This window comes from Scylla paramamosain, chromosome 20 (assembly GCF_035594125.1).
Source record: "Scylla paramamosain isolate STU-SP2022 chromosome 20, ASM3559412v1, whole genome shotgun sequence".
In the NCBI taxonomy this organism is placed as follows: Eukaryota; Metazoa; Arthropoda; class Malacostraca; order Decapoda; family Portunidae; genus Scylla; species Scylla paramamosain.
In genome coordinates, this window is record NC_087170.1 from 2,646,087 (window position 1) to 2,667,892 (window position 21,806).

The 21,806-nt window shown below is 37.2% G+C and overlaps 1 protein-coding gene across 9 annotated transcripts in view; it reads right to left on the reverse strand.

Moving 5' to 3' along the window:
- Positions 1–6,299: 6,299 nt before the first annotated feature.
- Positions 6,300–21,806, reverse strand: part of LOC135110173 (uncharacterized) — a 36,484-nt gene continuing 20,977 nt past the window's right edge. For 6 of the 9 annotated variants that reach the window (XR_010273128.1, XR_010273129.1, XR_010273130.1 and 3 more), the window contains 5 exons: positions 19,278–21,708; positions 8,719–9,008; positions 8,417–8,552; positions 8,052–8,108; positions 6,300–7,495 (listed from right to left, as the gene is read on the reverse strand). Coding sequence is in view for 4 of the 9 variants with exons in the window: in XM_064022168.1 (XP_063878238.1) it covers positions 21,647–21,708 (62 nt within the window). In the remaining 5 variants the exon portion in view is untranslated. Of the gene's footprint in view, positions 7,496–8,051; positions 8,109–8,416; positions 8,553–8,718; positions 9,009–19,277; positions 21,791–21,806 lie in introns of all 9 variants that reach the window. The other 3 variants (XR_010273127.1, XR_010273126.1, XM_064022167.1) reach the window with 2 other exon arrangements.

A 21,806-nucleotide genomic window follows, 5' to 3' on the forward strand; every position in this document is an offset into this window, starting at 1 on the left:
CTTCATGCATGATCCTTAAATGCATTTAATGTACCTACTTGCTTCTTAATGATTAACCGTTATGTAGGCATGCCTTCATGCCCATATATTCATATGAATTTGTTAATTGCACTGTCATTGTTGTCTTTATGGTTCACTATCTTTTATAATTATTGTGCTCCCTTAAACAAGTTATGTTATTTCTTGCTTAGTATTAACTACATGGATTGGCTCTTTCTTCCAAGATTTTTTTTTAGAATGTTCTAAATTGCTCCATGTTTCCTTCTAAAACAGGTAATTACCATACTTTTTTTTTTTTTTTGTTTCAAGATAACCTTTTAAATGGCTCTTGACTATTAAAGCTGACAGAATGTATGGGAGAGTTACTAGTACCTATCATTGGGCATAGAATATTACTGTTAGAAGAGTTGGAGAAGCTTAGGAGAAAAAGAAAACTCTTCTGAAGATGATCAACATGCAACACCAGTTGATGGAGAGAATACTGGTGTTAATGATGAAAACAGACCAGAAGACATTGAAGCTGCTGCTGAGCCAGGTCCATCTTTCTCCACCTCCATTAAATGGCATGATCTCCATGACAACAAGTATGTAAGATGATTTCCGATGTAACATCATATTTGTTCTTCTGTTATATTTGGTCTTGCGCTTGCTCAGAACTCAGGGTTTGTAAATAAACAGACGATCCTTTTTGACATGTGCACCAATTATTATTACATTTTCCAGACTTCCTGTTTTTCCTCCATATGTGAGGACATTGTTACAAATGCAGCAGAACCACCTGAATTATATGCCAAGGACAGCTAGTAGGAGGAGGGTCATAGATGTCATAACTGGAGATCTTGAAAAATGAGACCTCCTATAAGTAACCACACACAATAATTGAAAGATTCGTCAAATGTTCTCAATGAGTATTTCAAAAGAGGGGTGTGAAACCATTTTCTGGTATTATAACTCTTTTGAATCAGGTGAGAAGTTACTGTCATAAAGTCATATGCCTTGTTTCAGTTTGGTGTCCAGAAAAGGACTTTCCAGTGTCTTGAATACCCTGTTCAAGGATTTTCCATATCTAGGAGATCCAGTAAGTCATTTTGTATTCTGTTAAATGTAACATCAGTATTGTAATGGAGAGTACAATATTGTTTTTAATTGCTTATTCTCAAGACCTTATAAATTTCAGCAAAGCTGGAGGCATTCACTGGGGAACAAGATGAAGATTTTAAGGCTGCCATAAACATCAAGCTCTTTTATTGAGCAAAAGGAAAAATTTGGTTCTTGCGGTAGAGTGCAAGGTCAGAAATGGCCTCTTGATGAAGAGACTGTCAGAGACAGGTGATGGCTTGGTGAAGCGTCAGAAACTTCTGGTATGCTTACATATGATATTTACTTGGTGTACAAGTAATTGTTTATATCCACATAGACTTTGTCATTCTTTTGCTAGTTATGATTATGAAAAATTGAAAGAACAAAATATGGGAGAGTGGAGCAATTCTAAGTTCGGTAAATGCTCATGAGATTTCTTTTTTTTTTTTTTTTTCTTTTTAGCTGAATAGCTTAGTGTCAAGTGTGCTCAACTCACAGTCTACATAGTTTGAATATAATTGGTTTTCCTTGGCAGTTTCCTGGTCTGACAGGTACAGCTGTCTTATTATGCAAGCAGAGTTGTACTGGCTCAATCCTAGCTTATGGGTGCAATTTAATCATTCGTGGCTTGTATATTTCAAGAGCTGCCTCCAGGTGATGATGAAGTTATCATCAAGCTTCATTTAAATGTTCTGCAGGAGGAGATGAGAAAAAATAGTCTGGACTTCCAGCTGTGTCAGCGAAAAATGGAAAGAACATCCTCCTACCGGCAACGAAGGAGGTACAATCCGGAGGTTTAGGTGTCAGAAATTCTTAAGGAATTTCCAACACTATGGTACAGGAACTTTATAAGTTCCTTTTGTTTTTAATTTGCTTTATTTACACCATATTTACTTCAATTTTGTTGTGAGACTGACCAGTGACCATTGATACATTTTACAAGAATTCTGAACCATACAAGTTAAATCTGTAAATAAGTTGTGCAGTGGTAAAAATTAATATTAATTTTAATCAGATTAATTACATGTGTTATTAAGAAGTGTTTGGTCTTTTCAGCTTTCAATTCAGTCCAAGAATGAGAATGTTGGCATTCCTTATGAAATGCAGGATAAATTGCATATATCCCTCATTCATCTTATGAAATTTGCCAAGCAATGGTGTAAAAATTTTCAAAAATTGTACAGCCAGTACATGGAAAACCTGGACAGCACTCTGAATGAAGAAGGGAAGAAAGGTACAGGATGGAAGAGCAGTAGAATATATATATATATATATATATATATATATATATATATATATATATATATATATATATATATATATATATATATATATATATATATATATATATATATATATGGCAAACATGTCTCACATATCACTCATCATTCATATAATTACTTTTTGCATTACATTTATGGTTTTATATATATTTTAGAATATGGATTGCTGTTTGCTGGCCAGATGATTCCATCACTCTTTAGAGAGGACAAGAAAATCATGATAGTGGACAGCATTAAAATATATTTTATTTCTTTTACCTTGATATAAGGTTGGGGAAATAATGACAAAATATTCTTTCCATCTCAAAAATGATGACTATGGGAGAGAGTGAGGGGGCCTTTAGAAGCCCAGGAAGAAGAGAGGGCAGTATTTAAGTTTTTTGTGTTCTTGGTGTGACTGATATTTGCATTCTGAGGGGGACAAACTAGTATCTTGAATGCTCATGGCGTCCTATCCATCACTGCCTCTAAGACTGAAAAGATGTATATACCTAAGGCTTTAAGAGCAGATTATTGTTTTGCAGAATATGCATACTAATAACAGTTTTCTACATTCACCAGATGATCAAGTCTCCATCTCCTATGTTGGTGGCACAAAAGGACTTCCAAGTTTTCATTAATGGAGGAGTCCATCTTGATCACAAAGACAGCAAAATTCAGTGAAGGTTTTGAAGCCCTGTTTCATTGCTTTTGGGTGTTTGGCCTTCAGTACCCAAAAGAAGTAAAAATCACAATGCTGTTCTTTGAAAAAAATAATTTTCAAAGGCAGCCCAAAAGTTCTAGCAAAAGTTATGCCATGGGCTAAAAAAAATAGGAATTGCATGAAACCTCACACAGTAAAGCCACATTGTTTTTAGACCACATACCCAACAGGCATTGTTTTTCTAAACACATAAATCAAAGTGACAATATGACACTGCTTGTTCCTCCTCCTCCTCCTCCTCCTCCTCCTCCTCATCATCATCATCATCATCATCATCATCATCATCATCATCATCATCATCATTATCATCATCATCATCATTCACTGCAGGACAGCAGGCTTTACCCAACAGCTTTCACTTACAAGTAACTCTGTCATCTGCTTGTCTATTCCTGGCCTTTCCAGCGTAACTTTGTATCTCATCTCTCCACCTAAGCCTCTGTTTCCTCTGCATTCTTTTTCCATCCCTAGGTTGCCACTATGTTACCCTGACTGTCCATCTATTATTATTTGTTCAGCATATATATGCTGCCCATGTCCACTTTTTTGTTGTAACATGTCAAGATTTTTTTTACTTTGCTCTACTCTGCTCCCTGATCCATGATTCTCTTTTCTTGTCTCTAAATATTTTGGCAAGCTTTATTCTCTCCATTCTTATATATATTTATATATTCTGTGTGTGTGTTACACAACACATTCCTATTTATTTTTATTCAGTAGAAGATGTTTATTCTGTGTAATAAATAGATATACTGTACTTATGTTTTGTAATCCCTTTGTTTTAGGATTTTAAAATGTATACAGTAAACAATGGCATTCCATTTCCCTTAGTAATGTTATAAGTACTGAAACTATAAGATTTTTATTTGTGTGCAAGCTTAACAGTTGAAAGAAAATAAGGACCAATAAGTATTTCGTTCCACAGAATAGAAGGATATATTTATATTGAAAAGGGTGAGTTATGTTGAATTTACCCCAATGGAAGGGTTAGCATGTGATAAATCAGAATAAAGTTTTACCCTATAAAAGGGTAAATAAGGTGACTATGGGGCAAATCAGCATCGAATTTTACCCCACAAAGTGTAAAATATGTACCATAGGGGTACATCAGCATTTCAGTTTACCTTACAAAAGGGGGGAAAAAATACTTGATTTACCCTTTTTGAAAAAGGTAAATTACTTTTCGTTCACCCATTTTTGCTAAAAGGTAAACTGTGTGTGATTTACCCTTTAAAGGGTGTGCTATTTGGGGCACTAGATTTAACATTTTCTTGCCTTTACCCATTTTTTCTAACAGTGTAGGTGAGTAACATTATATCTGACTATAATATCTCTCACCCCTGTTCTGTCCACCTCTCTAATGCAAGAGTTAACCAGTATTCTCAGTCATTCATCCCTTTCTCTGGTAAACTCTGGAACTTCCTGTCTGCTTCTGTATTTCCATCTTTCTGTGACTTGAACTCCTTCATGAGGGAGATTTCAAGATGCTTATACTTCAATTTTTGACTATCGCTTTGGACCCTATTCGGGGACCAGTATCTATGTTCGCCTTTTTCTTTTTTTAATTGGATATTTGTTGCCCTTGGGCAACGACCCTTCTACATAAAAAAAAAAAAAAGTGAAATCGTTGTTTTGATGATTTGAGCATTCATATATATCCCAAAACTCGACCCACCTTGTCACATCGCCATTAAAAGAAGGTAAATTAAGCTTGGGCAGTTTAAAAGGGGTTTCCTTAATTTTACCCTTTTGGTGTTTCCTGGGTGACCTCTAACTTGGTAATGATTTCATTTACTCCATCATAGAAAATGTCACAAACATAGCTTCCTGCATGATAATTTGATTTAATATATATATATATATATATATATATATATATATATATATATATATATATATATATATATATATATATATATATATATATATATATATATATATATATATATATATATATATATATATATATATATATATATATATATATATTTTTTTTTTTTTTTTTTTCATTATTTGTTTGAAATTTAGCTAGTGTATTTTTTTTCCTTTTTTATGTAGGAGGGACACCAGCCAAGGACAACAAAACTGCATAAAAAAAAAAAAAAGTGGCCCACTGAGGTGTCGGTTCCCGAACAGGGTCAAAAGCAATAGCCAAAAATTACAGGAAAAGTGTCCTAAAGCCTTCCTCTTTAAAGAGTTCAAGTCATAGGAAGGTGAACATACAGAAGCAGGCAGGTAGCTCCAGAGTTTACCAGAGAAAGGAATGAATGGCTACGAATACTGGTTAACTCTTGCATTAGAGAGGTGGACAGAGTAGGGATGAAAGAAAGAAGAAAGTCTTGTGCAGTGAGGCCACAGGAGAAGGGGAGGCATGTAGTTAGCCGGATCAGAAGTACAGTTGACATGAAAATAGCAGCAGAAGATAGCAAGAGATGCAACATTGCAGCGATGAGAAAGAGGCTGAAGACAGTCAGTTAGAGGAGGGGAGTTGATGAGACGAAAAGCTTTTGATTCCACCCTGTCTAAGAGAATGGTATGAGTGGAACCCCACATCCCATGTGAAACATACTTTATACATGGACAGATAAGACCCCTGTACAGAGTTAGCTACTGGGGAAAGGGATGAGAAAAAAACTGGCAGATACGACTCATAATGCCTAACTTCGTAGAAGCCGTTTTAGATAGACAAGATGTGAAGTTTCCAGTTTAGATTATAAATAAAGGGCAGTCCAAGGATGTTTAATGTAGAAGAGGGGGCCAGTTGAGTGTCATTGAAGAAGAGGGGATAGTTGTCTGGAAGGTTGTGTCTAGTTTATAGATGGAGGAATTGAGTTTTTGAAGCAGTGAACAATACTAATGATAACCATACTCACCAGTTTCTTAAAATACTCTATCATATCATCCTTTGTTTTGACATGTTCCTCATTACCACATGGTATTTTTCTTATTTTCTCAACTTCTTTCCAAAACATTTTTTTTTTTTTAATTCTTTTGAACATTGTTAACTTTCTCCACCACCTTTCATCACCCATCCCTGTAGCATCACACACAACTCTTTTTTGCTTCTATTTGGCTTTCATTGCACCTCTCATATGACTTTCAATCTTTCCATTCAATCCTTACTTGTATTCTCTATGGCCACCTTAGCCTGTTCAGACCTGCATCAGCCTTGACAATACAAAAATGTATTATAAATGTACGTCACAATCAATAAGAGTAAATAAAACAATGCAAAAAATTAATACTGTTTTTTTTTTTTCCAATCATAAAGGCAATTATCTCGTACAAATTATTTCCTAGCAAGGCACTTTTTAATGCACATCAATATGTCACAATCAATAAAAGGAAATGAAACAATCCAAAGTATTAATACTATTTCTTTCCAGTCATAAAGGCACTTATATCTTACAAATTATTTCCTAGCTAAGCACACTTCAAACTACAATGTATGCACATTTAGAAATTATTCTTGATTATTTGTTCCTGTTTCTGTCTCCCTTGTTCATTTTCAAATACTTGTATATCCATTCTATAGGGAACATCATTATGAATGACATATTCCCCATCATGAGGCAAAATCAATCTACTTTTAACACCTATATTATGCATCATCACACATGCAGCAATGATGGCTTTAGTGGTGTCTAAATCTGTTCTAAATTTCATACCAAAATAATCAAATCTTTTAAGAACACCAAATGCTCATTCTGTTACTTTTATGTGAGAATGGCTATTGTTATATGCTCTCCCATGGGCATCCCTTGGAGCTGACACTGGAGTCATTACAAATGATTTCAGTTCATAAGCAGCATCTCCAAGTACATGGCATCTAGGATCAAGATTGTATTCCAAAGTTAACTATTAAAAAAAAAAAAAAATCTACTGTCAATGACACTCCCAGGCCAATGAGCAAAAAACATTATAAAACATCGACTCAGCCCCACATACACCTTGCACAGTGATAGGGTGAAAAGAAAAAAAAAAAACTTTCAGACAACAAAACACTTCAAAATTATCCACTGATGGTTTATAAATAGCAATGTGGGTATAACCAATGGCCCTGAACACATTGCTGCAAATCATTGCCAGAGGGAAGAAAGATGTGATGCCTGCTCCTACTGGCAATTGTTCTTGAAGTAGACTGAAGGCATTCACTGACTGTTGTCTGTGATATATTGTGGCAGCCACCTATTATTCTTTGATGATCTTAAGTGTTCTTTTCTTTTCATCATTCCTTTTTCCACCTTCTGCTTCTCCTTCAAAAAATTACTACGTTTATCTACATACATGTCATCATGAAGTCTATGACGCTTGCTGGGCCTTTGTGGGACTGATGGTTGGCTGGTACTTGGCCGCCCTGCTGTTGGAACCTCCACCTCTACCTCTTCCACCTCTTCAGGAATGGGCTCTATTGAGACCACCTCACACACTGTCAAGTAGGAGTTTTCTGTCTGTTAATAACTGAATTAATAGATGTAAAAATAAATTAATTAATAAATAGATAAATAAATAAATAAAAAAATGGTGCATGCCACTAGAGTCTGCAGATGCATGCATTCATGTATAAATCAACAATATATCATTTGAAAGATCAGCATTTTATTCACATGATCCAACCTATTTCTTTACATCATACTTCAAAAATTAATATTGCATATTGTAATCAGTCTGCTTTTTTTTTTTTCTTAATTTTGATATTCATATTATTACCATCAATATTATTATTATTATTATTATTATTATTATTATTATTATTATTATTATTATTATTTATTCAATTAATATTATCAATATTGTTGGTATTATTATTATTAACCTTATTATTATGATATATAAATGTTATATTATAAGTTTTATTGATTATTGTTCTTATTTATATTGATATTATTGAACATGCAGTAGAATATAATAGCATCTCAGAAATCAGTTTCATAATGGTGCATGATGAGTTCACTAGCTTACAGCTATGAAATCAGTCTTCTTACCAATCCCGAAGAGAAACTTAGTGTATCGGATGAGTCGACCATGATGATGCGACTTGGCTGAGAGGAAACATGTTTTAATGTATAATATTCTAGTAGTGTACAGTACAGCTGAACAGTAAACATAATTACATTTCACTGTTTTCACTGTACAGTACAGTAGACCTTAACAATAAACATAACAATATGTTTTACTCTTTTCACCGTACTTAAATGAAATTGTGGGTTAAGAATTGAATAAAATTACAGTCATTAATTCTGTGATATTACTTTGCATTAATGTCTTCTCATATATGCTTTCAATGACTGAAAATTCCCTTGCTGACAGAACAAAATTTTAAGGGAAATTTATTATGTTGGTAACTTACCACAAGCTGGCATGGCATCTAAATTATGAGGATTCCCAATGTCGTCAATGTCTCTGTCAAGGACACAGCAGATGGAGGGATCCCACCACTACTCCTCTTCTGCTCCCTCATCTAGAGAGCTTGCTCATGTTTAATCCTGAAAAAAAAGAAAAAAGAAAAAAAAAGAAAAAAAAAGGAAAAAAATTGGATAAAATGTATTAATAAGTTATTGCTAGCAATACAATCCTACATCGTGTGGAATAATACTGTATGTTACCAATACTATATATTTATACAGTGTGTTCATCACATCATAAACTTACCTTTTCTTTCAAAGGGTCCCAGGCTTTCTTGAGGTGTCGCTTGGACCGTACAGGCTCAAGGTTATGAGAATTAAACTGCTTCGACACACTGTGTTAGGCCTCCCTCTTCTGTAAAACAGTCCTTCCGTCAGTCCACTGGTTCTTAATGTTTTTTTTTTTTATTTTCTATTAATTTTATTTTATTTATTTATTTTTTTTTTTTCATCTCTATTGGGGTGGATTAAGAGATATCGCTCAGGAGCAGAGCTGGGGTTTGCTCCCACAAGTTTTCCCGGCTCCACCTTTGAAAGCTGTGGAAAAAAAAAAAAAGTGGAAAATGGTGAACATTGATTTGTTGTGCCCTTCACTTCTTCATATTGTAATAGGTTAGGTTTCATACGTTTAATGAGTTACATACAATATAACCTAATCTAACTCAACCTAACTTAACATAATCTGAAATAACTGACACTCCCTCATACAGTATTTGGTACGTATACTCATGTACCAAATTAGGGAAGTGTTTACTATGTATATATACGATTTCGTTTTTTAGCCATATCATGGCCTTCAGTTTTGTTTGTATTGTCACGATCCCGGTTATCTTTCCAAGAAAGTGGACGATACACTGATCTCAGAAAATTTTAAAGGTCTGGATTTTTAAAGGCCTCGAATACCTACTCGACCTATCCGAAATCGCCAGCTATTAAACCCTTTCACAAAACCTTTATCTTGGCACAGCATGCCAGAAATCACCTGAATACCAAATCAGTGTTGGGGCAGATACCACAAGTATTTTATATAATAACAGGATATATTAATAATAATGTTAATTTACAAATAAATTGAGGTAATACACATTAAAGGAAATTAGGGAACAAATTTTGTACCCTGGACCAACACAGGATAATTCATACACTCAATTGCCATGTTTCTCTTTACTCAGGCTCTAATATTGTGTCCCTTATTGAGTAAAGGTTATACACATCAATATATGGCATTCCCGTCACTTTACAAAACATTAAAACCCTTTTACTCCTTCACAGACCGCTGGAATATTTTTCTCATCTGCAGGAATTTTCCCAGACGCCGTCACCAATTCACCAAACAACTTTTCCCGTATTTCACCTCTTTAAACCTCACAAAACATTACCACCATCATCATAGTTCACTTATAGCACCATAACACCATCCCCAAAGACACCAATAACGCCACAACACCACCACAACCCCATCCACAAAATGGCTGCCTCTCAGCCCTGACGCTACCCCTGAGCGTTACATCATCAACACAACTCACCAACCAAATTTCAGCGAACAAGAGCTATTGGTACAACAAAACACTCACCAACCTGATCCTGGATATCAGGGTTACGCCACAATATCGCCAGTACCTCCACACATCCACTCAATAACCATAACATCACCTAAATTTATCCCATGAGAACGCCACCCACCTTTTCCCCCAGCGCCTCTATGAGCTCTGAAGAATTTGCTGACTCAGGTATGAGAGACAGATAAATAGATAGATAGATAGATATTTTATTGACCACACCAATTATGTAATATAACATATTTACATATTACAAAACATTGTCCATCAAAAAGTGTATATTTTTAATGACATAATTTTAATCCTATATAACCAATAACTATTCAGGAATAAATCATTAGTATTCTGTAAATAATTTTACATACATCATCATCTCCCATTCGACCAAACAACAGATCATGAATACTATTAATTCTGTAGGTGTCACGAACTTCAAGTGTTAAGGGACACTCCACAACATGTTCTGTCTGTATCTTGCCACAAGCACACAGCCTCTCATCGACTACCAGATGGCCGCGTCCCCTCCTGTTCCATTTTTCTTCTTTTTCCTAGCTAGATCTGTTAGTAATCTTGATGTGTCAATATGTTATATGCAGCCGCGACCCTTCTGTGCTCCCGCCTGTTCCCTAAAAGGCTTAAACCACTGGTTCAGTCTTGCACACAGTATCAAATCATAGAGCTTTACCATCGAATTTATAATAGTTATTCCCCTGTAGTTTTTAGGTTCTTTACGATTTCTTTTCTTTAAAATTGTGAGCATCTTAGCATTTATCCAAGACACTGGATAGGAAACAGAGCGAAATATTATGTTAAACAAACCCATAATCAAGACTATCCAGTGTGTTGGAAGGCTTTTGAAACACGCCAGGTGGAACTCAATCAGGAGCACAGGCTTCATGTTCTTGATTTGAATACTTACTTCCTCGTAAGATATGGGATCGTCTAAAATAGGTATATTGACATCGATGGAAGGATCAAACGGTTGGTACACGGAATCATCACTACATAAACTACTTTCATAAAATTCCTTGAATTCCTGGTCAGATGGAGAGGTATTGTCCCGACCACTATCCTGAACACCGTCCCTTCCAATTAATTGCTCTACACACCCATGAGTCATCCTTATCCTGAAGGGTCATTTCCCATCTATTATGTACATTAGCAGCCTCTACAGTCTCCATTTCTTCTATTACCTCTACATGAACGCGCACATGAGTAAAAAGTATCTGACACATTATGAAGAAAAGTATCAACATCAACATCAGCATCCGGTAGGGCGTTATGAGATCTTTTTTTTTTTTTGAGAAAATGTATGCATATCTATATCCGCACTTTTCCACTTTTCCACGTCTTTTCATAGACGTCCAACCCTTCAGGAGGTAAACATATCACGCAGGGAAGCCACAGAACGCCTGACTTCTGATCTTTCTAAAATTTCTGATTGGGGCAGAGTAAACTTGGTATAGTTCAATGCCTCAAAAACTCAATTCCTCCATCTATCAACTCGACACAACCTTCCAGACAACTATCCCCTCTTCTTCAATGACACTCAACTGTCCCCCTCTTCTACACTGAACATCCTCGGTCTGTCCTTTACTTATAATCTGAACTGGAAATTTCACATCTCATCTCTAGCTAAAACAGCTTCTATGAAGTTAGGTGTTCTGAGACGTCTCCGCCAGTTTTTCTCACCCTCCCAGCTGCTAACTCTGTACAAGGGCCTTATCCGTCCATGTATGGAGTATGCTTCACATGTCTGGGGGGGATCCACTCATACTGCTCTTCTAGACAGGGTGGAATCAAAAGCTTTTCGTCTCATCAACTCCTCTCCTCTAACTGACTGTCTTCAGCCTCTCTCTCACCGCCGCAATGGTCCATATCTAGCTGTCTTCTACCGCTATTTTCATGCTAACTGCTCTTCTGATCTTGCTAACTGCATGCCTCCCCTCCTTCCGCGGCCTCGCTGCACAAGACTTTCTTCTTTCTTTCACCCCTATTCTGTCCACCTCTCTAACGCAAGAATTGACCAGTATTCTCAATCATTCACCCCTTTCTCTGGTAAACTCTGGAACTCCCTGCCTGCTTCTGTATTTCCACCTTCCTATGACTTGAATTCCTTCAAGAGGGAGGTTTCAAGACACTTATCCACCAATTTTTGACCACTGCTTTGACCCTTTTATGGGACTGGCATTTCAGTGGGCATTTTTTTTACTAGATTTTTGTTGCCCCTGGCCAGTGTCCTTCCTACATAAAAAAAAAAAAAAAACTAACAGGCATGTTGGCTAAGGTTACTCCAGCTCGTTGCCCCTCCAGCACGGCGTGGCCGCCCAACCAACGAGCGCGAGTCACAAGTGAGTCAAGGTCAGCATTCGGTTTTGTCATATTTAGAGATATGTGGGCGTGATCCGATGGTAAGCACTCCGTTTGATGAACATCCAAGCTTTCAATGTTCTCAGTTAGTTGGTAAGATGCGATTACAACATCCAGATGAGATATCCACTGGTTTGCTTTCTTAAAAGTTTACTTACTTGGGAAATATTTGTCGTTTGCTTGTAAATTATGAACAACCAGTAAACCATTTCCAGAGCACAATGATATCAATATGTGGGCATTATCGTTAGGTGTCGCTACATCATCAGGTATTTGTGGATATTTATACAATGCTTTGACAATAGTAGATTTCGAACACCTCTGCCAAATCGTGCGTTAACATCACCAACAACACAAAATATATTACTAGTAGCACAGTTAGCCACCTTTTCCTGTATTGCAGAGAACGAGTGAAATGAGAAATAAAGAGTCACTAGGTATGATATAGCAGAACCCAAGCATTATTCCCGGGGCACATCTCACTTGCATCCACACTTGATCCTCTATGCTTGTATCCACACTGATCACTTCCCTCGACAAGGAATCTCTAACCATCACAACTGTGCCACCCCGATGGGCATTTCCTTTACCATAACTCTTAAATGCAATGTACCCTGGAAGGCATGTGTGTAATGGAGTTTTCACTTCATAAAAAGAAAAAAAAAAGATGTCAAACTGGAGAAGGAAAGATATTATATTATTCTTTTCTATTTTTGTTTTAACTCCATTTATGTTCCAAGAGAGTATTTTCGGCAGTTTCTTTATTTGATGTGATCTCTCTAAAAACAGTGCAAGTTTCATTGACCAACAACAACACCATCGTCATATAAATTTCTCTCACATTGAAGTGCACTTGGCAACCGACATTTTCTGGCCGCTCCTCTTCTCTCTTCTTTGCTTCCCACAGACGTCTCCACTCCTGTCGGACACTTGGGTGAACGTCCCTCTTTATGTATACTTTGTTATACATTTCACCCATTGTCTTGAGTGTTTTGGCCTTTTTCAAGTGCCTTGTCCCCTACGTCCTTGGTTTCCACACTAACGAGAATGGGCCGCCGACGAGTGCCGCGCTGTCCGCCGCCGGTCTCGCTAGTCCTCCCAAGCCGACGGCTAGACAGAACGTTGCCCTCGATGCCTGCCACTCTCAACACCTTGTCTATCTTATCCGAGTCAGCTGTTGCATTGTCCAGGCTTTCGTGATCAGACATGTATCGCCTCTTGCCTTAACACATTCCACCTTCAAATACACCTTTTCCCTTACATATACATACATATAAAAAAAATTAGATTATGAAGAGAATAATACTACACGATATAAAATGAGTAAGTAAGCCTTAGACTAACTTATAACTAAGAATAAAGATATGTTTAGAAGGAAAACGGAACTGCAGGTGTAGTAGCCACGGCCTTGAGACGTGGTATTGCCAGATGCACATCCAACCATTTTCCTGAACGCACAATTCTTGTTTTTTTTTTTTTTATAGGTATTTCTAATGTACATAGATAATTATTTATAACACACACTATAGGATTGTGGAAATTTATGTAAAGGTGAGGATAAAAACTTAAAAAAAAAATGTAAGAATAAAATTCCGCATCCCAAGTTTGACATCGTGAGCTCTGAGAAGGAGGAAAAAAAATAAATAAAAAATAAAAAATAAAATATTCAAGAATGAAAATCGTATGGTAGCCACACTTCCAATCATGACTTGGGAATAATAATAATAATAGTAATAATTATATATATATATATATATATATATATATATATATATATATATATATATATATATATATATATATATATATATATATATATATATATATATATATATATATATATATATATATATATATGTATATATAATTATTACTATTATTATTATTATTCCCAAGTCATGATTGGAAGTGTGGCTACCATACAATTTTCATCGTATGGTAGCCACACTTCCAATCATAACTTGGGAATAATAATAGTAATAATTATATATATATATATATATATATATATATATATATATATATATATATATATATATATATATATATATATATATATATATATATATATATATATATATATATATATATAATTTTTTTTGTTATATTGTCATGTTATTGGCTAAGTTCACCCTGAAAAGGAACAAGTCTTCTTAATGGTCCCCCCCTGTTCCGTTTTCCTTCTGAATATGTCTATAATTAGTTATAAGTTAGTATAAGGCTTATTTACTCATTTTATATCTTGTAGTATTGTTCTCTTCATAATTTAAGTTCATTATATGTATGTATATGTAATGGAAAATGTGTATTTGAGGTGGAATGTGTGGAGGCGAGGGACAATAGGCGTCCAGCTTTTGTAAAAAGTTAGCAAATTCTTCAGAAAACGATAGAGACCCTGAAGTGTCAGAGGGGAGGCGTTATCTCGGGATAAACGTGGATGATTGAGTGGGTGTGTGGAGGTATTAGTGATGTGGTGGTATAACCTTGATATCCAGGATCAGGTTGGTAAGTCTTTTGTGGTACCAAGAGCTCTTGTCCGCTGAAATTTGGTTGGTCAGTTGTGTTTTTATGTAACGCTTAGGGGATGTGTCGGGGTGAGAGGCTGCCATTTTGTGGTTGGGGTTGTGGTGTTGTTATGGCATTATTGGTGTCTTTCGGGGTGGTGCTATGGTGTTATAGGTGATCTATGTTGATGGTGGTGATGTCTTGTGAGATTTGAGGAGTTAAAATACGGGAATTACTATTTAATAACGCGGTGACGGTGTCTGGGGAAATTCCTGCAGGTAGGGAAAATATTTCAGCGGTCTGTGAAGGAGTAAAAGGGTTTTGGTGCTTTGTGAAGTAATAGGAATGTCATATATTGATGTGTATGATCTTTGAGCAATAAGGGAGGCGAAACAAGAGCCTGAATCTATTGTAATTGAGTGTGGGAGCTATGCTGTGTTAGTCTAAGGTAAAAATTTGTTCCCTAATTTCCTGTAATGGGTTTTACCTCAATTTATTTTGAAGTTATCATTATTATTAATATATTCTGTTATTATATAAGACAATTATGTTTTCTACCTCAACATCGATCTGGTTTTGAGGTGATTTCTGGTGTACTGTGCCAAGGTAAGGGTTATGTGAGAAGGTTAAATTGCTGGCGATTTCGGATAGGTCGGGTAGGTATTCGAGGCCTTGAAAAATCCAGGCCTTTAAAACTTTCTGGGATCATTGTACCGTCCACTTTCTTGGAAAGATAACCGGGATCGTGACAATATATATATATATATATATATATATATATATATATATATATATATATATATATATATATATATATATATATATATATATATATATATATATATATATATATATATATATATAAAACAATTTGTTATTTTATTTTCTCATTTTATAGGACAAAAAAAAAAAAATTACAACCTGACAAGACCTCCATCTCTGACAAAGCACAACACTGTACGGGTTAAGGGCACTAATCAAACCCAGCATTACCTAACTTAACTTCCTTAGGTATGGGAGCACTTCTTCCCCACCTAATATTTACCTTGTAAGTGTATTTAAAGGTATATATATATATATATATATATATATATATATATATATATATATATATATATATATATATATATATATATATATATATATATATATATATATATATATATATATATATATATATATATATATATATATATATATATATATATATATATATATATATATATATAGTCACTCTCAGACTAAATTGATCTGTGCTGTATACCTCTCAACTCCTCTGACTATAAAAAATTCTTAACTTCCAAAGTGGAGCACATTCTGACTCTTTTCCCTTTTGAAGAGATCTCCATTCTTGGAGACTTCAATGTTCACCACCAGCTTTGGCTTTCCTCTCCCTTCACTGACCATCCTGGTGAACTAGCCTTCAACTTTGCTCTCCTCCAGGACCTAGAGCAATTGGTGTAACACCCTACTCGTATTCCTGACCGTCTTGGAGATACGCCCAACATTCTTGACCTTTTCCTGACCTCTAATTCTTCTGGTTATGCTGTCACCCTTTCTTCTCCGTTGGGCTCCTCCGATCACAATCTCATCTCTGTATCTTGTCCTATCGCTCCAATCCCTCCTCAGGATCCCCCTTAGCGAAGGTGCCTCTGGCGTTTTGCCTCTGCTAGTTGGGGGGACCTGAGGTGGTATTTTGCTGATTTTCCATGGAATGACTACTGCTTCTGTGTCAGAGTCCCGTCTTTGTGTGCTGAGTGCATAATAGAGGTAATATTGTCTGGCATGGAGGCGTACATTCCTCACTCTTTTTCTCGACCTAAAACATTCCAAACCTTGGTTTAACACAGCTTGTTCTCGTGCTATACATGATAGAGAGGTGGCCCACAAAAGGTACTTAAGCCTTCCATCACCAGAATCTCATCCACTTTATATTTCTGCCCGGAACCATGCCAAGCTCCAACTATCCAAAAACTCCTTCATTAACAGAAAATGTCAAAACCTTTCAAGATCGAACTCCCCTCGTGACTTCTGGCATCTAGCCAAAAATATCTCCAATAACTTTTATATTTCTTTCCTTCCTTTATTTCATCCAGATGGTATCACTGCTATCACATCTATTTCTAAAGCTGAAGTCTTAGCTCAAACCTTTGCTAAAAACTCTACCTTGGAAGATTTTGGGCTTGTTCCTCCCTCTCCTCCACCCTCTGACTACTTCATGCTACCTATTAAATTTTTTCGCAATGATGTTTTCCATGCCCTTGCTGGCCTAAACCCTCGGAAGGCTTATGGACCTGATGGGGTCTCTCCTATTGTTCTCCGAAAATCTGCCTCCGTGCTTGCACCTTACCTAGTCAAACTCTTTCAGCTCAGCTCTGTCTGTCAACATCTACCTTTCCTTCTTGCTAGAAGATTGCCTACATTGAGCCTATTCCTAAAAAGGGTGACCGTTGTAATCCCTCAAACTACCGTCCTATTGCTTTAATTTCCTGCATATCTAAAGTTTTTGAATCTATCCTCAACAGGAAGATTCTTAAACATCTATCACTTCACAACCTTCTATCTGATCGCCAGTATGGGTTCCGTCAAGGCCGCTCTACTGGTGATCTTCTGGCTTTCCTTACTGAGTCTTGGTCATCCTCTTTTAGAGATTTTGGTGAAACTTTTGCTGTTGCCTTGAACATATGAAAAGCTTTTGATAGAGTCTGGCACAAAGCTTTGGTTTCCAAACTACCCTCCTACGGCTTCTATCCTTCTCTCTGTAACTTCATCTTAAGTTTCTTTTCTGACCATTCAATTGCTGCTGTGGTAGACAGTCACTATTCTTCTCCTAAATCTATTAACAGTGGTGTTCCTCGGGATTTTGTCCTGTCACCCGCTCTCTTATTATTCATTAATGATCTAAACCAAACTTCTTGTCCTATGCACTCTTACGCTGATGATACCACCCTGCACTTTTCCACGTCTTTTCATAGACTTCCAACCCTTCAGGAGGTAAACATTTCACGCAGGGAAGCCACAGAACGCTTGACTTCTGATATTTCTAAAATTTCTGATTCGGGCAGAGCAAACTTGGTATTGTTCAATGCCTCAAAAACTCAATTCCTTCATCTATCAACTCGACAGAACCTTCCAGACAACTATCCCTCTTCTTCAATGACACTCAACTGTCCCCCTCTTCTACACTGAACATCCTCAATCTGTCCTTTACTTATAATTTGAACTGGAAACTTCACATCTCGTCTCTAGCTAAATCAGCTTCTATGAAGTTAGGTATTCTGAGACGTCTCCGCCAGTTTTTCTCACCCTCCCAGCTGCTAACTCTGTACAAGGGCCTTATCCGTCTATGTATGGAGTATGCTTCACATGTCTGGGGGGTTCCACTCATACTGCTCTTCTAGACGGTGGAATCAACAGCTTTTCGTCTCGTCAACTCCTCCCCTCTAACTGATGGTCTTCAGCCTCTCTCTTATCGCCCTATTCTGTCCACCTATCTTACGCAAGAGTTAACCAGTATTCTCAATTATTCATCCCTTTCTCTGGTAAATTCTGGAACTCCCTGCCTGCTTCTGTATTTCCACCTTCCTATGACTTGAATTCCTTGAAGAGGGAGGTTTCAAGACACTAATCTTTCAAAATTTTGACTACCGCTTTGGACCCTCTCTATGGGACTGGCATTACAGTGGGCATTTTTTTTTATCAGATTTTTGTTGCCCTCAGTCAGTGTCCCTCCTACATAAAAAAAAAAAAAAAAAAAAAAAAAAAAAAAAAAAAATATATATATATATATATATATATATATATATATATATATATATATATATATATATATATATATATATATATATATATATATATATATATATATATATATATATATATATGATAAAAATGGAAGATAACTGACTAGTAATAAGGGCAGGAAACGACTCTAGACAGTTATCCTAATTACAGTCCATATCTTCTACCAAGTTGAAGTTTGTCATTATATAGCTTTTTTAAGTGCTAATAAACTAAGAATATGTGATAATTTTAGCAATAAGTTGACGCAAAGAAGCATGGTATGACATTCCTCGCATAGGTACTTTGCTATCGTCTGTTTAAAGAATACAAATGTAACAGTTCTTTATATCACGCATACAGATGACCTTTGTTATGAAACTACAAGCAAACTACGAAAAGCTAAGGAAATGTGTTCGTCTTATCAACATATTGAATTAAATTGTCATGGTAAGGGAATGTACTAGCAGGTATATTGCCACAGTCATCTATAAGGTAATTGGCCATCAAAGCGGCCTTTTCACAACACACACAAGTTGATTCCGTTATCAAACTCATGAAAACTAACTGTAAACTACAAAAATAGGCTTACCTGGTTTTAAAAAAATGAGGTGATAATTCTTGACAAGCTACCAGTGTCAGCGAAGGGAAAGGAGAAGCCATGGGGCGGCGGTTCCCTCCATGTAATGGAGTCCCAAGCCATGCGACGACATCTCTCGCAGCTCAGAGCACTCCTGGAGTTCCACCAGTGGCGATGACCTGTTCCTGCTGCTGATGGCAGAGTAGGAGGTGGCAGGATGGACTGGCGTGACAGTGGAAGGAGGGGCCATGCGTGCAGCGGTGGGCGGTGGTGGTGGTATCCTGCGGGGTGCCTGGGACTTGAACCACTGCAGTTTCCTTAGCATTTTTTTTTTTTTTTTTTTTTTGGAGGGATTTGCCCTCCTGCGTAAGGGTAGTGTATAACTTTTGGGCTTGCTGGTTGAAGGGACAGTATTTCAAACGCGGCCCGTTTGAAAGCTGTGGTGTTTCCTGTTGCAGATAACATCCTTTTGGAAGTAAGGACGTGGGCTACTATATTAGGAGCACCGTGTGGCCAACCTGCAGGTGTTCATCGAATGCTTGATCTTCTAGCACCCAGGGCAGCGGGATAGCGGCAGGAGGTACGGTTTGGCCCAGTACACCAGCTGTAGGACACATACCTTGGTGAGTATGGCCCCTCACCTTGAGGCGGGACATTTGCCTTTAGCATACCTGAGAAGGCAGTGTGGGACGATCCAGGATGACTTGATCACCTCGTTGCCATCGAGGGGTCTGAGGCCTCACAACACGTCCTGGAGATTGGTGTCATTTGCAAGTGGCCCCACCTTGACATCATTGTAAGTGTCAGCGTCCTTCTCGGCCAGACAAAAGTGGGTTTTTTGGAGGAGTGGCACACTGGGGGGGGTGTTGTGCTCCCACAGTGTCACAACGAGCGCTGAACCGTTCCACAGCGAGCAGGTTTTCCCCTCAAGGAGGTACTTACCCAGGTCAGAGGCTTAGAGTGCCTTGGAGACATGGGAGGGGTTGGCAAACACCCTCGCTCCGTCGGCAGCTCGCAGCAGGAAAGAGGCCTGCACTTCTTCGGCGTGCTGGTGTTCGTTCTGGGTGGTGCGTGGCGTTTTGTGTCCTACCTCTGGTGGTGAGGCAAGCTGTCGTTTGCTGGCGGTGATGGGGAAGGTCGGGACGAAGGCCGTGTCCATGCGGTCATCAATCATGGTGTCCATGCCGGCGGCCACCCTGGATGTCACTATTTTGGTGGCCAAAGCCTCCAAAACAACCTTTGCCTTCCTGTGGTGGATGGCGAAGGATCTCGGCGATGTTGTGAGAGGGAGACAACACCACAAAAGTCGCCGATTGCTGTGATATGAATAGGTATAAGAGCACGCCTGACAGGTCCTCTCACTGTAGCTATCAGGGAGCGAGCCTCGTGGTGGTCAAGGGGCGGCTGTGTTTACGCCGTCCTTCACAAGTTGGTGCTCAGATCCGGATTCAATTCATACAGCACTGTTACCAACACCCACGTGTGTTGTAGTGCCTCTTACTTTACCTTCCCGAGCGACTTGTGGTAAGACTGAAGGCATGGTCTGAGGCCGTGCTTACGTTGTCGAAGGGAAGGCTTGACCTTCATAACTCTGCTACCGGCTAAAGTTCCTCACATTTTATATATCATAACCATAATCAACTAAATTATTGACACAAATAAAACATTACATGTGAACACATTAATATTGATTATAAAATAAGATATTATTGTTCCCACAAAAAGAGAATATTAAGTAAATAATGCAGTTTTGTGAGATCAAGAGACAAACAAAAATTTTATGTATGATGCAGAAACACGATAATCGGATATATTGCGGCAACAATGAATGTTGCATTGGTATGAACATTGCAACTTTAGTATACAATTTACAGTTAAATACAAGAAACACAATAGATACCAGTCAAAAAATGTATTTATTTGTTACTCATCAGTATTAATTTTAGAATAGTTAATGACGAAAATTGAACTTGACATTGGAAATAACAGGAACTTTTTCACTGCGAACTGTAATACCTGATATTCCGCACAGTACACTCTTGAGATCATTGCAATCTTCAGGTACGGTTTTCTCTTTGGCTTCATTTCTAGTTCCGACAGGCCCTAAGACATCGCCATTATCAAGCATGAAACCAAGAGAGTGTATGTAAGCATCAGACTCAATACATATTTTGCTGATTTGTCTATCATCTGGGATAGTGAATGTTACTGTATCGTAGAGATCATTATAATTCATTCCAAAAGCTCTACCATCCCCGTCTCTAACGCAGACTTGAAACCCTTGTATAATGGTTTTACCTCTCCATTGCCTAGTTTTTATAGTAATTTTTCTGATTGTTCCTTCCATTGTCCACTTTTGTTGTATTTGTCGAACCAAATCCTCAGCTTTCCCAAAAGGTCCAATCCAGGTTGATTTCATCAAGGCTGACCTCATCATCTTTTTCTTTATGGAGAAATAATTTTCAGTCGAAAATAAATAAATAAATAAATAAATGAAAATTTAAATAACAATATGATTTAAATATCTGTGGAGAAAGAAAT